Source organism: Oncorhynchus masou, chromosome 22 (assembly GCF_036934945.1).
Source record: "Oncorhynchus masou masou isolate Uvic2021 chromosome 22, UVic_Omas_1.1, whole genome shotgun sequence".
NCBI lineage: Eukaryota > Metazoa > Chordata > Actinopteri > Salmoniformes > Salmonidae > Oncorhynchus > Oncorhynchus masou.
In genome coordinates, this window is record NC_088233.1 from 60244051 (window position 1) to 60262032 (window position 17982).

Below are 17982 nucleotides of genomic sequence, written 5' to 3' on the forward strand. Positions count from 1 at the left end.
GAAAATAATGCGTCTGCTCTCAAGCTTAGCCTTTTCTTAACAACACTGTCTTCTCAGATTTTCAAAATATGCTTTTGAACCATAGAAATTGACTAATTTGTGTAAGAGTATGCAAAGGTAGCATAGCATTTTGAGTAGCATTTAGCACGCAACATTTTCACAAAAACCAGATAACCAAATAAATAAAATCATTTACCTTTGAAGAGCTTCTGATGTTTTCAATGAGGAGACTCTCAGTTACATACCAAATGCGCAGTTTTTCCTGAAAGCGTCTGTGTGTAGGAGAAATCGTTCCGTTTTCTACATTGCTTCTGGCTACCGAAACGAACCGAAAATTCAGTCACCTACAACGTAAAACTTTTTCCGGATTAACTACATAATATCAACCGAAACATGGCAAACGTTGTTTGGAATCAATCCTCAAGGTGTTTTTTCACATATCTCTTCATTGACATGCAGTTCGTGGAAGCTTGCTTTCCTCTCTGTATCGCATGGAAGAATACTGGCAGGTGACTTTTGCGCACCAATTTCGGCGCAGGACACCGGGCGGACACCTGGTAAATGTGGTCTCTTATGGTCAATCTTCCAATGATCTGCCCACAAATACGTCACAATGCTGCAGACACCTTGGGGAAACGACAGAAAGGGTTGACTCACTCCTCTCGCATTCACAGCCATATAAGGAGACAATGGAAAACAGAGCCTCAAAAATCCTTGTCATTTCCTGGATGCCATCTCATCTTGGTTTTGCCTGAAGCTCACGTTCTAGGGCACGCACAGAGAATATCTTGGTATTTCTGGACACGTCAGAGTGTTTTCTTTCGAATGGTATCAATTATATGCATAGTCGAGCATCTTTTTGTGACAAAATATCTTGTTTAAAACGGGAACGTTTTTCATCCAAAAATGAAATAGCGCCCCCATAGATGTAAGAGGTTAAGACAAGGGGCAGAGATCTATGTATTTTTGTAAACAACCGCTGGTGTACGATATCTAAAGAAGTCTTTAGTTATTGCTCGCCTGAGGTAGAGTTTCTCATGATAAGCTGCAGACCACACTACCTACCGAGAGAGTTTTCATCTATATTCTTTGTAGCTGTTTTACATACCACCACAGTCAGAGCCTGGCACTAAGATAGCATTGAATGAGCTGTATTCTGCCATAGGTAAACAAGAAAACTCTCACCCAGAGGGTAGCTAGGGACTTTAACCTGCAGGGAAACTTAAACCAGTTTTACCAAATATCTATCAGCATGTTAAATGTTCAACCAGAGGGAAAAGAACTCTGGACCACCTATACTCCACACACAGAGATGCATACAAAGCTCTCCCTCACCCTCCATTTGGCAAATCTGACCATAATACCTTGGAATCACCAGTGACTAGATCAATAAAAAAGTGGTCAGATGAAGCAGATGCTAAGCTACAGGACTGTTTTGCTAGCACAGACTGGAATTCCTCCAATGGCATTGAGGAGGACACCACATCTGTCATTGGCTTCATCAACATCGATGACGTCATCTCCACAGTGACTGTACGCACATACCCCAACCAGAAGCCATGCATCCGCACTGAGCTAAAGGCTAGAGCTGCCGCTTTCAAGGAGCGGGAGTCTAACCCGGAAGCTTATAAGAAATCCCGCTATGTCTTCCGACGAACCATCAAACAGGCAATGTGTCAATACAGGGCTAAGATCGAGTCATACTACACTGGTTCTGACACTCATCAGATGTGGCAGGGACTGCAAACCATTAGACTACAAAGGGAAGCACAGCCGAGAGCTGCCCAGTGACACAAGCCTACCAGACGACCTAAATAACTTCTATGCTCGCTTCGAGACAAATAACACTGAAACATACATGAGAGCATCAGCTGTTCCAGAAGACTGTGTGATCACGCTCTTCGCAGCCGATGTGTGTCAACATTCACAAGGCCGCAGGGCCGCAGGGCCAGACAGATTACCAGGATGTGTATTGTGAGCATGCGCTGACCAACTGGCATGTGTCTTCACTGATATTTTCAACCTCTCCCTATCCGAGTCTGTAAAACCAACATGTTTTAAGCAGACCACCATCGTCCCTGTGCCCAAGAACACTAAGTTAACCTGCCTAATTTACTACTGACCCGTAGAACTCAAGTCTGTAGCCATAAAGTGCTTTGAAAGGTTGGTCATGGCTCACATCAATACTATTTTCCCAGAAACCCTAGACCCACTACAATTTGCATACCACCCCAACAGATCCACAGATGATGCAATCTCTATTGCACTCCACACTGCCCTTTCCCACCTGGACAAAAGTAACAACTATATGAGAATGCTATTCATTGACTACAGCTCAGTGTTCAACACCATAGTTCCCTCAAAGCTCCTCACTACTCTAAGGACCCTGTGACTAAACACCTCCCTCTGCAACTGGATCCTGGACTTCCGGACGGGCCTCCACCAGGTGGTAAGGGTAGGGAACAACACATCCGCCACGCTAATCCTCAATATAGGGGCCCCTCAGTGGTGCGTGCTAAGTCCCCTCCTGTACTCCCTGTTCAGTCATGACTGCACGGCCAGGAACGACTCCAACAACATCATTCAGTTTGCAGATGACACAACAGTGGTAGGCCTGATCACCAACAACGACGAGACCTATTGGGGAGGAGGTCAGAGACCTGGCCATATGGTGCCAGGACAACAACCTCTCCCTCAACGTGATCAAGACAAAGGAGATGATTGTGGACTACAGGAAAAAGAGGACCAAGCACTCCCCCATTCTCATCAACAGGGCTGTATTGGAGCATGTTGAGAGTTAAGTTATTTGGTGTCCACATCACCAACAAACTAACTTGGTCCAAGCACAACAAGACAGTTGTGAAGACGGCACGACAAAACCTATTCCCCCTCAGCTGATAAGTTTGGCATGGGTCCTCAAAAATGTTCTACAGCTGCAACATCAAGAGCATTGCATCACTGGTTGCATCACTGTCTGGTATGGCAACTGCTCAGCCTCCGACCACAAGGCACTACAGAGGGTAGTGCGTATGGCCCAGCACATCACTCAAGCTTCCTGCCATCCAGGACCTCTATACCAGGCAGTGTCAGAGGAAGGCCCTTAAAATTGTTAGACTCCAGCCACGCTAGTCATAGACTGTTTTCTCTGCTACCGTACGTCAAGCATTACCGGAGTACCAAGTCTAGGTCCAAGAGGCTTCTGAACAGCTTCTTACCCCCAAGCCATAAGACTCCTGAAGATCTAATCAAATGGCTACCCAGGGTATTTGCATTGCCCCCCTCCCCTTTTACACCGCTGCTACTCTCTGTTGTTATCATCTATGCATAGTCCCTTTAATAACTCTACCTACCATATTACCGCAACTAACCGGTGCCCCCGCACATTGACTCTGTACCGGTACACCCCCTGTATATAGTCTCGCTATTGTTATTTTACTGCTGCTCTTTAATTACTTATTACTTTTATTTATTTTTCTTTTTTTTTTTTAACTGCACTGTTGGTTAGGGTAAGTAAGCATTTCAAGGTCTACGCCTGTTGTATTCAGAGCAAGTGACTAATAACATTAGATTTGATTCCTCTGTAGTATGCTCCCACAATGGTTTGCTGAGTCACACACAAGACAGAGTTTCGTCAGTTTCCCAGAAGGATCAAACATTTTCTTGTGTGCACTTCTCAAAAAACACTTGAGAGCAGATTACAAAGTTGAAAACATTACTACTTTTTTTCTTCTTCTGTCCAGCACTTGACAACCCTCATATTCTTCCTTTTTCTAACATTTCAACCATTGCTTCTACCACGCTACTAGCTGTGCCCCATAAGATCGGTCGTATCGTCGAGAGCAGCCCGGCAGACCGCTGCGGGAGCCTGAAGATTGGTGACCGGATCCTGGCTGTCAATGGGCAGTCCATCATCAGCATGCCCCACGCTGACATTGTCAAGCTCATCAAAGATGCCGGTCTCACTGTCACCCTTCACATCATACCAGAGGAAGGTGAGTGATAGTGAGTTAGAGAGAGAGTATGAGAGAGAGAGCGAGAGAGAGAGTGTGAGAGAGTGTGTGTGAGAGAGTGTGTGTGAGAAAGAGAGAGAGTGTGTGTGAGAGAGAGAGTGTGTGTGAGAGAGAGAGTGTGTGTGTGAGAGAGAGTGAGAGAGTGTGAGAGAGTATGAGAGAGAGAGAGAGAGTGTGTGAGAGAGAGAGTGTGTGTGAGAGAGAGAGCGAGTGTGAGAGTGTGAGAGAGAGAGAGTGAGAGAGAGTGAGAGAGAGTGTGAGAGAGTGAGAGAGAGATAGAGAGAGAGAGAAAGTGTGAGAGAGAGAGAGAGACAGTGTGAAAGAGAGAGAGAGAATTGTGGGGTCTCTAGGTGGACTGTTGCTGTTTTTTCCAATTACAACTCCTTAATGCTGAGTGCAAAGCAAAGATGTATTGTGTCCCGTTTTTACAGTCTTTATTTATTTTTTTATAAAGGTTTGGTCACCATTGAGACCTGGGTTTCATTTGCAAGGGAGCCCTGTAAACATGAACTTACAATAAATCATATCAATACAATAAATACATTTTACAAGATGAATCAAAACAAACACAACTCTCACATATGACCTCCCTTAAGCTCCATCTAAACTTTCCAATGGAGACCAGCGAGTCTAATTTCAAGGTGGCCTGAAGGCTGATTCATGAGCTGGGGGCATACAAACTAAAAGCACTCCAGTAGTCAACCAATCCAGATTAAGATCACCCAAAATTCCTAATTCAGATTTAGCATAGTTAGATAGCAAGTCAGACCATTGGCTAAGAGCACGTGTTGAGGCAGAGAGAGGGTGATAAATTCCCACTAGTGTAAATGGGGCATTATTACCAAACCCACAATTAGGACCAGACATTCAAATTGCTTAGAGACAGATGTATTTTTTGTATTTATACAGGTTTTTACTCTCTTATACTCACTCTTTTTCAAGAGAGACCTGGTCCAAAAGCATCAGGGGGAACAAAGTTTTAGACAAAACAAATTACATACACTAACACATCATTGAACAAAACTATGGACACACATACAGTACAACAATTACATATTTTGTAAAGAAACATGAATTTCACTAAAAAACAGCTGGGGAGTGAACATTTAATTAACCACGGTCATGGAACAGGACAAGGCAGCATCAGGACAGAATATAGGAGGGGCAATCAACATAGTGATGGAGTCCAGTTTTGTCCAATGAAGCGCAGGTGCATGTAACGATGGTGACAGGTGTGCCTAATGATAGGCAGTCTGGCGCCAGAGAGGGAGAGCGGGAGCAAGCGTGACAGTACCCCCCTAAGGGTGCCACCCAGCATCCCACCGAGGCATGGGCGCTGGGCAAGCCGTCTGGGGGCGTAGAAGCCTGACGAACCGGCAGAGGCGTTGGAGCCTGGTGAGCCGGCTCAGGCGTGGGAGTCTGACGATCCGGCTGGGGCGTGAAATCCCGATGATCCTAATGAGGCGTGGGAGCCTAACGAACCGGCTGAGGCGTGGGAGCCTGATGGCACACAAAATTTTGCACGCCCAATTTTTCAGTTTTTGATTTGTTAAAAAAGTTTGAAATATCCAATAAATGTCGTTCCACTTCATGACTGTGTCCCACTTGTTGTTGATTCTTCACAAAAAAATACAGTTTTATATCTTTATGATTGAAGCCTGAAATGTGGCAAAAGGTCGCAAAGTTCAAGGGGGCGAATACTTTCGCAAGGCACTGTAACTTATACATGTAGGTAGGGGTGAAGTGACTATACATAGATAATAAACAGTGAGTAGCAGCAGTGTACAACACAATTGGGAGGGGGGGGGGTCAATGTAAATAGTCCGATGGCCATTTGATGAATTGTTCTTATGGATTGGGGGTAGAAGCTGTTAAGGAGTCTTTGGTCCTAGACTTGGTGCTCTGGTACCGCTTGCCATGCGGTAGCAGAGAAAACAGTCAATGACTAGGGTGATTTGCAATCTCTGACAATTTATGGGGCTTCCTTTTAATTTTATTTATTTCACATTTATTTAACCAGGTAGGCTAGTTGAGAACAAGTTCTCATTTGCAACTGCGACCTGGCCAAGATAAAGCATAGCAGTGTGAACAGACAACACAGAGTTACACATGGAGTAAACAATTAACAAGTCAATAACACAGCAGAAAAAAGGGGAGTCTATATACATTGTGTGCAAAAGGCATGAGGAGGTAGGCGAATAATTACAATTTTGCAGATTAACACTGGAGTGATAAATGATCAGATGGTCTTGTACAGGTAGAGATATTGGTGTGCAAAAGAGCAGAAAAGTAAATCAATAAAAACAGTATGGGGATGAGGTAGGTGAAAATGGGTGGGCTATTTACCAATAGACTATGTACAGCTGCAGCGATCGGTTAGCTGCTCAGATAGCAGATGTTTGAAGTTGGTAAGGGAGATAAAAGTCTCCAACCTCAGGGATTTTTGCAATTCGTTCCAGTCACAGGCAGCAGAGTACTGGAACGAAAGGCTGCCAAATGACGTGTTGGCTTTAGGGATGATCAGTGAGATACGCCTGCTGGAGCGCATGCTACGGATGGGTGTTGCCATCGTGACCAGTGAACTGAGATAAGGCGGAGCTTTACCTAGCATGGACTTGTAGATGACATGGAGCCAGTGGGTCTGGCGACGAATATGTAGCGAGGGCCAGCCGACTAGAGCATACAAGTCGCAGTGGTGGGTTGTATAAGGTGCTTTAATGACAAAACGGATGGCACTGTGATAAACTGCATCCAGTTTGCTGAGTAGAGTGTTGGAAGCAATTTTGTAAATGACATCACCGAAGTCGAGGATCGGTAGGATAGTCAGTTTTAGTAGGGTAAGTTTGGCGGCGTGAGTGAAGGAGGCTTTGTTGCGGAATAGAAAGCCGACTCTTGATTTGATTTTCGATTGGAGATGTTTGATATGAGTCTGGAAGGAGAGTTTACAGTCTAGCCAGACACCTAGGTACTTACAGATGTCCACATATTCAAGGTCGGAACCATCCAGGTTGGTGATGCTAGTCGGGCATGCGGGTGCAGGCAGCGATCGGTTGAAAAGCATGCATTTGGTTTTACTAGCGTTTAAGAGCAGTTGGAGGCCACGGAAGGAGTGTTGTATGGCATTGAAGCTCGTTTGGAGGTTAGATAGCACAGTGTCCAAGGACGGGCCGGAAGTATATAGAATGGTGTGGTCTGCGTAGAGGTGGATCAGGGAATCGCCCGCAGCAAGAGCAACATCATTGATATATACAGAGAAAAGAGTCGGACCGATAATTGAACCCTGTGGCACCCCCATAGAGACTGCCAGAGGACCGGACAGCATGCCCTCCGATTTGACACACTGAACTCTGTCTGCAAAGTAATTGGTGAACCAGGCAAGGCAGTCATCCGAAAAACCGAGGCTACTGAGTCTGCCGATAAGAATATGGTGATTGACAGAGTCGAAAGCCTTGGCAAGGTCGATGAAGACTGCTGCACAGTACTGTCTTTTATCGATGGCGGTTATGTTATCGTTTAGTACCTTGAGTGTGGCTGAGGTGCACCCGTGACCGGCTCAGAAACCAGATTGCACAGCGGAGAAGGTACGGTGGGATTCGAGATGGTCAGTGACCTGTTTGTTGACTTGGCTTTCGAAGACCTTAGATAGGCAGGGCAGGATGGATATAGGTCTGTAACAGTTTGGGTCCAGGGTGTCTCCCCCTTTGAAGAGGGTGATGACTGCGGCAGCTTTCCAATCCTTGGGGATCTCAGACTATATGAAAGAGAGGTTGAACAGGCTGGTAATAGGGGTTGCGACAATGGCGGCGGATAGTTTCAGAAATAGAGGGTCCAGATTGTCAAGCCCAGCTGATTTGTACGGGTCCAGGTTTTGCAGCTCTTTCAGAACATCTGCTATCTGGATTTGGGTAAAGGAGAACCTGGAGAGGCTTGGGCGAGGAGCTGCGGGGGGGGGGGCGGAGCTGTTGGCCGAGGTTGGAGTAGCCAGGCGGAAGGCATGGCCAGCCATTGAGAAATGCTTGATGAAGTTTTCGATAATCATGGATTTATCGGTGGTGACCGTGTTACCTAGCCTCAGTGCAGTGGGCAGCTGGGAGGAGGTGCTCTTGTTCTCCATGGACTTCACAGTGTCCCAGAACTTTTTGGAGTTGGAGCAACAGGATGCAAACTTCTGCCTGAAGAAGCTGGCCTTAGCTTTCCTGACTGACTGCGTGTATTGGTTCCTGACTTCCCTGAACAGTTGCATATCGCGGGGACTATTCGATGCTATTGCTGTCCCCACAGGATGTTTTTGTGCTGGTCGAGGGCAGTCAGGTCTGGAGTCTGATCCTCTGACCTGCATATTATATAGGTTCTGGAAGGCAGGAAGCTTGGCCCCAGTGATATACTGGGCCATACGCACTACCCTCTGTAGTGCCTTACGGTCAGATGCCGAGCAGTTGCCATACCAGGCGATGATCCAACTGGTCAAGATGCAACTCCCGAGCCTGTGCGGGAGTTGTAGCGATGAGACAAGATAGTAGCGACTAAACAATTGGATACCATGAAATTGGGGAGAAAATGGGTAAACATTAAAAAAAATGATTACTAGTAATAATAAATTGTATGGACAATTAACCTTTTCTCCCTTTGATTATATATGCAAATTAAATACAGAAATTACATTCTAGAAAGCCTGAATTGTCATCTAAAATATAAGTAACCAGTGTCAAAAAAGCAGCACAAGTATTTTTTTACGTAATGTAGTAAAAATCTACAAAATATGTTATGCTGTCATTTATACTGATTTATAATGTTAAGGGGTTAACTATTATCTGACTATAAGTTTTGATTTAAAAAAAAGCAACATTTGTAAAAGTTGGCTGTTCAAAAACCAATCGTTTTCATAGAATGACCCAGTTGTGAAAGTTATGATATTAGCTTCAAAGTGAAAAAGAATCTCTTGACGAGACATACCTGGATGAATAATTAAGCAATAAGGCACGAGTAGTTGTGGTATATGGCCAATATACCACGACTAAGGGTTGTTCTTACGCACAACACACCACGGAGTGCCTGGACACAGCCCTTAGACGTGTAAGGGAATACCCCCCTGAAATGGACAAAAATGAATGGGAAAACATTGGCATAGGACAAACCATATACACGGTGTCCAATACCACCCAATTCGGCGTTGATTCATGCAAAATGTATTGCAAATGCCATATGGCAACAGGTGGCGTGTGCGCTCCACCGTGGTTTTTCATATTGGAAATGTACCCCAAGTCAACATCCAAAAGCAAAATTTTTAAAAAATGAATTTGTCAATTACACTGTCAGTACATTACATTAAGAACTGTATGAATGTACTTTTGTCCAATTTTATTATCATCATTTATTTTTTAATTACATGCGCATAAGGCATATGTTTTGTCCATTTGCAATATGATTTCATAGGAAGTTAAAAGTCAAAAGTCAAAAATTGCAAAATTTCATAAACTTCACACACCCCTAAAAAAGTGCTTTCTGGACCGTTTTTCAAAATTCTTTCGATTTTTGTGTCAATTACACACGTATAAGAACTGTATCAACATACTTTAGTCGTATTTTATTATCATAATTTTTATTTTATTTTTTACTTGTGCATAAGGCATATGTTTTGTGGGGGCCAAATGTCATAAGAAATTTGACATGCTCAAAAATCCTGCAGAAATGCAAAATTTACTGGCCTGATGAACTCGGGATGGCCGGGCAGTGATTGTTGTTCCTTTCCATCACTCGTTGTGTTGATTTCATCATGTCCATTTGGTGATGTTTTTTTCACTATTGAATCATATTGCAAATGCACGTGCATTTGCAATATGTTTCAATGGGCATTTACCATCACAAATTTGGCATGCTCAAAAATCATGCAGAAATGCAAAATTGACTGACCTGATGAACACAGGATGGCCTGGCAGTGATAGTTGTGTTGATTTCATTATGTCCATTTGTTTATGTTTTCTCACTTTTGCAAAGTCACTGTGCATTTGCAATATGGTTCAATGGGCATTCACCATTACGAATTTGTCGTGCTTAAATATCCTGCAGAAATGCTAAATTGACTGGCCTGATGAACACAGGATGACCGGGCAGTGATAGTTGCACCTTTCCATCACTCGTGGTGTTGATTTCATCATGTCCATTTGGTGATGTTTTTTTCACTATTGAATCATATTGCAAATGCACGTGCATTTGCAATATGTTTCAATGGGCATTTACCATCACAAATTTGGCATGCTCAAAAATCATGCAGAAATGCAAAATTGACTGGCCTGATGAACACAGGATAGCCTGGCAGTGATAGTTGTGTTGATTTCATTATGTCCATTTGTTTATGTTTTCTCACTTTTGCAAAGTCACTGTGCATTTGCAATATGGTTCAATGGGCATTCACCATCACGAATTTGTCATGCTATAAAAATCATGCAGGAATGCAAAATTGACTGGCCCGATGAACTCGGGATGGCTGGGCAGTGATTCTGGTACCTCTCCATCGCTCGTTAGGGTTGATTTCAGAATGTCACTTTTGGTGATGGTACCTCACTGTTTAAACATATTGCAAATGGACAAGAGTCACCAGCAAGTCACCGTCCATCAGTCAATTAGATATCATTCTGACACCAAACTGATACAAACTGACACCAAACCCACTTTTCCCAACTCGTTTAGTAGCCATCTATCACATACTTCAGAGCTGGCCCAAAAAAAAAAACATAAAACACGTAGTTATGTTCTAGCTGTGGGTCCATTTCTTGTGTTATGTGTAGGCCTAGTTGAGGCGACCCCGAATCCCAAGTTTCGGCTCGATAGGTCCTTCGGTGTCCGAGTAAAACCCTAATTGGTGCTGAAAATCCACTTTTTTCCATGACTTGCTACGGGGTCCTTGAATGAGCTATCGGACAGAAACGTTGGGTTCTGTCTCTATGGGCCGAGACGGCCACAATGCAACTAGTCTTGTGACTCTGGGACATTTTTAAATGTCAACATTTTCGTGATGCAAAAATGAATTGAAGTCATTGCAAATGTACGAGGCTGTTTCTCGGTCCGAGAACCTTCTAGAGTGACGTAACTCACCACGCACTATCGACCTGAGGTCTAGAAAAGGATTCTAAAGTTTCGGAACTCTAGGTCTGACGGTTCTTTAAAAGTTCCAACAAGGTTAACTAATGCAGGGAGTGTATGTCTCTACGCACCCCAATGGGTCCCTCCTTCCAAGCTGTGTGTGTGTGTGATTTAGTTTTCCTTTGAAATTTTATGGGAAAAAATGACTGATTTACAGTTCATGGGGGTTGCCTAATCACATATATGAAGTTTTGGAAAGATCAGATTTTTTTAACCCCTCGAAAACAGCCACTGAGACACCAATTATGGCACTTCCGGTTGGCACAGGAAGCTATAACTCAACACACATCCTCATTGGGGTATTCCATTACAGAATCCTGAGTTTTAAGTCTTTACCATAAAAACTGACTGACACAGGGTTGAATACACTATGCCTATCAAACTGCAGGCAGGGTATGGATATACACTTTTAGGGCGATTGTAACCACTTCCGGTTAGTCCAGGAAGCTTAGAATCAACACAGGTAGACCTCATAGTGGCCTGATGGACTGGTACCGAAGACAGGTTCATACGGCACTCATAACCCATATAGTCTCCAGGTTGAATTTAGGGGAGCAGGCAATGTATTCCTATGGGGAGAGATGTCATTGTAATCTGTGAGATCAAAAAACCCTGTTTTACTGTTAAGGGTTAATGCCACACGGTCAAAGTTAGGCTTCCACAGATCGGGAGGACCTTAGGAACATTCCTGTGTTTGAAATGTCCTTCTAAACCTAACGGTTCCGCCGCTGTCACCCAAAAGCAAATGACGTTGTGGTGCAGGCTTCATTTTGGTCCTACTTTTCTCATGGTCGCTGCGCTCAGACCGAGCGAGCTACGGTCAAGCGGCATATCTCGTTGAACTCGGCATGGCCTAGAGATTATGTTTATGCCATTGCCTGCTCTCTTTGTCTTTGAGCACCGCACTTTTTCACTCCATCCTTGCTGTGTGTGTGTGAGAGCTTTTCTTTATGGCAATTATGGCACTTCCGGTTGGCACAGGAAGCTATAAGTCAACACATATCCTCATTGGGGTATGCTTTTACAGAATCCTGAGTTTTAAGTCTTTACGTTAGGAATTGACTGATTTACACATGGTTGAATGCACTATGTCCATCAAACTGCAGGCAGGGAATGGATATACACTTTTAGGGTGATTTTAACCACTTCCGGTTGGTCCAGGAAGCTTAGCATCAACACAGGTAGGCCTCATACTGGCCTGATGGACTGTTACCGAAGACAGGTTCATATGGCATTCATAACCCATATAGGCTTCAGGTTGAATTTAGGGGTGAATGCAATGCATTCCTATGGGGAGAGAAGTCAATGCAAACTGTTTGATGTAAACACCTTCTTTTAACTGTGAAGGGTTAATGCCACACGGTCAAGGTTAGGCTTGCATGGATCGGGGGGACCTTAGGAACGTACCTGAGATCGAATTGTGTTTCTCACCCTAACGGTTCTCTCACTGTCACCCAAAAGCAAATGACATTGTGGTGCAGGCTTCATTTTGGGACCACTTTTCTAATGGTCGCTGCGCTTAGACCGAGCGAGCTACGGTCAAGCGGGATATCTCGTTGAACTCGGCACGGCCTAGGGATTATGGTAATGCTATTGTGTGCTCTCTGTGTCTTTAAGCACCGCACTTTGTCACTCCATCCTTGCTGTGTGTGTGTGTGAGAGCTTTTCTTTGACATCTGTTGGGAGAAATGACTGATTTTACAGTTCAGGGGGTTGCCTAATCACACATATGAAGTTTTGAAAAGATCTGACCTTTTTAACCCTTGGAAACAGCCACTATGACACCATTGAAGGCACTTCCTGTTGGCACAGGAAGCTAAAAATAAACTCATATCCTCACTGGGGTATGCCTTTACAGAATCCTGAGTTTTAAGTCTTTACGTTAAGAACTGAGTTATTTACGGAGGGTTTAGTGAGTGTGTGTTATTTCAGAAAATCATAGAAAATCACAGAAATCTCGCAGAGCTCCGCAGCACACTTTAAAAATATTCGTATGAACACCCTGCAACTGGATCTGTAACTGTTGAAAAAAAAAACTATCTTTGAACATCACCAATCTGTCATTGTACGATTTCTCTTAAATGACGATAGATTGTTTGTTTTTTATTGACAACGGAGGCTCCTTGACTTTGACGTGAAGTGGAAAAATAATTTCTCTATTTTCATTTTGGACCTTTAATCCCAGAAAAATGGCCATAACTCAAAAACCGTTGAGGCCTAGATGCCATCTTGTTCGGGGCCAACTGCCCATTATGCCAAACCTACGCTCACCAAGTTTCGGCTTCGAAATATTTTCAGTTTTCGAGATAAGGCCCCGTCGTGATTCGTGATGTTTTGTCAAATTGCAATATGATTTTGCTTATGCCCTCTTGTGGGATTTTCCGGGATAGCGGAAAAATGACCAAAATTTGATTATTTTATCAAACGGAAACCAAATGTCCGACAAAGTTCATTTGATGACTTCCCGGTAGGTCCGGCCCTGCCGCTCGGCCCGACGCCGTCCGCGAATTTTACAAACGTTTTCGGACGTCTAGTAAGGGACCGTACATTTGCAATATGGACTTTCTCACTAACCATACAGCAAATGTCAAAATGTTCCCTTAAGGTATGGTATATTGGCCATATACCTCAAACCCACGAGGTGCCTTATTGCCATAATAAAATGGTTACCAACATAATTAGAGCAGTAAAAAATAAATGTTTTGTCATACCCGTGGTATACGGTCTGATATACCATGGCTGTCAGCCAATCAGCATTCAGGGCTCGAACCACCCAGTTTATAATGTCTGTTAGAGGTCGATGGAAAGGGAAAATAAAAAGAGAGAAAAAGTGAGAGATATAACTATATAAAAATGGCGAGAGAGAGATAACAGCGCCTACATCTTTGGGGACTAAAGTGACATATCTTACATTTCCTTTTCTTATTACGTCATGTTAATTTTTTAATTAGTTTTCAATTAGATTTCTCCTGTTCCCTCTGTCTCAGGGCACACAGTGTTGTTTTGTGTCAATTGTTGCTATGAAACGTCTCCATTACTACTACAAAGCATATCTGTTGTTACCATGAAAACTCAATTTCTCCATCTCAGATCCCAACTCAGGGCCCAGCTCAGAGAAGCAGAGCCCCATGACCCAGAAACACAGCCCCCAGGCACAGCCCAGCCCTGTAGCCACGCAGCCCAGCCAAGGAGCCTCCCAGGCAGGCCCAGCACCACCAACAGCCCAGCCAGGCCAAGTACTAGCAGTAGACACCCAGCCGGCCCCAGGAGCAGCCGCCCAGCCCAACCCGCCAGGGGCCCAGCAGAGCCCGGTCGCCCAGCCGCCCAGTCACCCTCCCCCAATCTACCTCCACGATGGAAGGTATGTAGAGAGAGAGAGGAATGCTTGACCCTATCTGTTAGTGAGAGTCATTATTGTCAGAAGTTACAACTACAGTTATTAGGATGCTTCTCCTATGCACTTTGGACATGGCGTTTTGTGTGTGTGTGCATGACGGATTGGGTGAGGGTGGATTTTGGTTGTGTGTGTACATGTGTGTGGGGTGGGGGGCATTGTGGATGTTTGTATACATTTACAGTGTGTGTGTGCGTGTGTGCGTGTGTGTGTGTGTGATGACTGAGTAAAACAGGACTGTTTAAGGAAGGAAAGTGATCCGGTTCTTGCTGCTGGCCTTGGCAATGATGAGTGTGTGTGAAAAAGAGTGCCACCAACTGGTGATTGTCTCTGACAGAGGTGCCGGGTTATTATAGGTACAGGATGGAAATTACCAGCAGGAGACAGATGCACTGCTCATACATTTATTGCCACACCACACCGGACAGAGAAGGCAGTACAAGAAGGAAATTGAATGTGAATAGTATAAGTGGTTTCTTAAACCGAGACAGAAATAGACAGTGTATTACAATATGTTATATCAAATCAAAGTGTATTTGTCACGTGCCGAATAAAACAGATGTAGACCTTACAGTGAAATGCTTACTTACAAGCTCGAACCAATAGTGCAAAAAAGGTATTAGCTGAACAATAGGTAAGTAAAGAAATAAAAGAACAGTAAAAAGAGTTGAAAATAACAGTGGCGAGGCGTTATACAGACACCGGTTAGTCAGGCTCATTGAGGTAGTATGTGCATGTAGATATGGTTAATGTGACTATGCATGTAACAATCCGGGTGTCGTGGGTGTGGAGTCGGTCTGGCTCGGATGCCATGGTGCCAGGACCGGCTGGTACCCCAACACACACTGAAAAGGGGACACGTTAGTAGAGGAGTGGCGTAGTGAGTTCTGGGCCATTTCAGCCCAGGGAATGTATCGTGCCCACTCCCCTGGCCGATCCTGGCAATACGACCGCAGAAACCTACCCACCTCCTGGTTGTCTCTCCACCTGCCCATTACTCTCGGGGTGATAACCGGAGGTCAGGCTGACAGAGACCCCCAAACGCTCCATGAAAGCCCTCCATATCCGAGACATGAATTGGGGGCCCCAATCAGAAACGATGTCCTCCGGCACCCCGTAGTGCCGAAAGACATGGGTGAATAATGCCTCCGCAGTCTGTAGGGCTGTAGGGATACCGGGCAACGGGAGGAGATGGCAGGACTTAGAGAACCGATCCACAATCACTAGAACTGTGGTGTTCCCCTGAGACGGCGGAAGATCGGTCAGGAAATCTACTGATAGATGTGACCATGGCCGCTGTGGAACGGGGAGGGGTTGTAATTTCCCTCTAGGAAGGTGCCTAGGAGCCTTACTCTGGGCGCACACCGAACAGGAGGAGACATAACCCTTAACGTCCTTAGCCAAAGTAGGCCACCAATACCTCCCCTGAAGGCTCCCCACTGTCCTCGTCACCCCAGGGTGACCCGAGGAGGGTAGGACGTGAGCCCACCGAATCAGCTCGTCCCGAACACCAAGCGGCACGTACCTTCGCCCCGCCGGACACTGAGGCGGCGCAGGTTCCGCCCAAAACGCCCGCTCAATGTCCGAGTCCACCTCCCATACCACTGGTGCTACCAGCTTTGAGGCGGGAAGGATGGGAGTAGGTTCGGTGGACCCATCCTCCGTGTCGTAAAGGCGGGACAGTGCGTCAGCCTTCACGTTCTGGGAGCCCGGTCTATAAGACAAAGTAAACCGGAACCGGGTGAAGAACATGGCCCACCTTGCATGACGTGGGTTATGTCTCCTAGCTGCCCGAATATACTCCAGATTCTGGTGGTCAGTCCAGATGAGAAAGGGGTGCTTAGCCCCCTCAAGCCAGTGTCTCCACACCTTCAGAGCTCTAACCACCGCTAGCAACTCCCGGTCCCCCACATCATCGTTACGCTCCGCTGGGCTGAGCTTTGCTGAGAAGAAAGCGCAGGGGCGGAGTTTTGGTGGCGTACACGAGCGCTGTGATAGCACGGCCCCCACCCCAGCCTCGGACGCGTCCACCTCCACTATGAATGCTAGAGAGGGGTCCGGATTTGCCAACACGGGTGCATCAGTGAACAACGCCTTCAACTTGTTGAATGCTCCGTCCGCCTCTGCTGACCAATGCTGACCAATGCTGACCCCCTTCAGCAGTGGGGTAATGGGAGCCGCTACCTGGCCAAAACCCCAGATAAACCTCCGGTAGTAGTTGGCAAAACCCAAAAACCGCTGCACCTCCTTTACCGTGGTCGGAGTCGGCCAATTACGCACGGCCCTAATGCGGTCGCCCTCCATCACCACCCCGAGGTGGAAATGCGATTAACCCAAAAGAGACGGCTCGTTTAGAGAACACGCATTTCTCAGCCTTCACATATAGGTCATGCTCCAGCAGTCTCCCAAGCACCTTGCGTACCAAAGACACATGCGCGGGGGTAAGTGGCCGAGTAGATCAGAATGTCATCAATATAAACAACCACTCCCTGCCCGCACAGGTCCCTGAGAATCTCGTCTACAAATATTGAAAAACGGCTGGAGCATTCTTTAACCCATACGGCATGACGAGGTACTCACAGTGGCCTGATGTGGTACTAAATGCGGTTTTCCACTCATCTCCCTTCCGAATACCCACCAGACTATATGCGCTCCTGAGATCCAGTTTTGTGAAGAACTGTGCTTTGTGGAATGATTCCACCGCCGTAGCGATGAGAGGTAGAGGGTAACTATACCCCACTGTGATGGCGTTTAGACCTCTATAATCAATACACGGACGCAAACCTCCCTCCTTTTTCCTCACAAAAAAGAAACTCGAGGAGACGGGTGAGATGGAGGGCCGAATGTACCCCTGTCCCAGCGACTCCGTGACATATGTCTCCATCGCCAACGTCTCCTCCTGGGACAACTGGTACACGTGACTCTTGGGAAGCGCAGCGTTTACCTGGAGATCTATCGTACAATCCCTTCCCGGTCGATAAGGTGGTAATTTAGTCGCTTTCACTTTACTGAAAGCGATTGCCAAATCGGCATACTCGGGGGGAATGCACACGGTGGAACCCTGGTCTGGACTCTCCACCGACGTGGCACCGATGGAAACTCCAAAACACCTTCCAGAACACTCCTCTGACCACCCCTGGAGAACCCCGTCTCCACAAAATTTTAGGATTGTGCCGGGCCAGCCAGGGAATCCCCAGCACCACTGGAAACGCAGGCGAATCAATAATAGAAAGACTGATGCGCTCCCTATGATTCCCCTGCGTCACCATGTCCAGTGGGACCGTGATCTCCCTGACCACCCCTGACCCTAATAGCAGGCTATCTGGGAGTGCACGGGAAAGGGAGAATCTATCGGCACAAGCGGAACCCCTAACTTAAGGGCGAGTCCGCGATCCATAAAGTTCCCAGCTGCGCCTGAATCGACTAGCGCCCTATGCT

General features: G+C 45.8%; 1 protein-coding gene across 5 annotated transcripts in view; it reads left to right on the forward strand.

Moving 5' to 3' along the window:
* The window catches only part of LOC135509743 (membrane-associated guanylate kinase, WW and PDZ domain-containing protein 2-like), a 314746-nt gene that overhangs the window by 280702 nt on the left and 16062 nt on the right, over positions 1–17982 (forward strand). For all 5 annotated transcript variants that reach the window (XM_064930644.1, XM_064930645.1, XM_064930647.1 and 2 more), the window contains exons 17-18: positions 3807–3992; positions 14241–14511. In XM_064930644.1, the coding sequence (XP_064786716.1) occupies positions 3807–3992; positions 14241–14511 (457 nt within the window). The remainder of the gene's footprint in view (positions 1–3806; positions 3993–14240; positions 14512–17982) is intronic.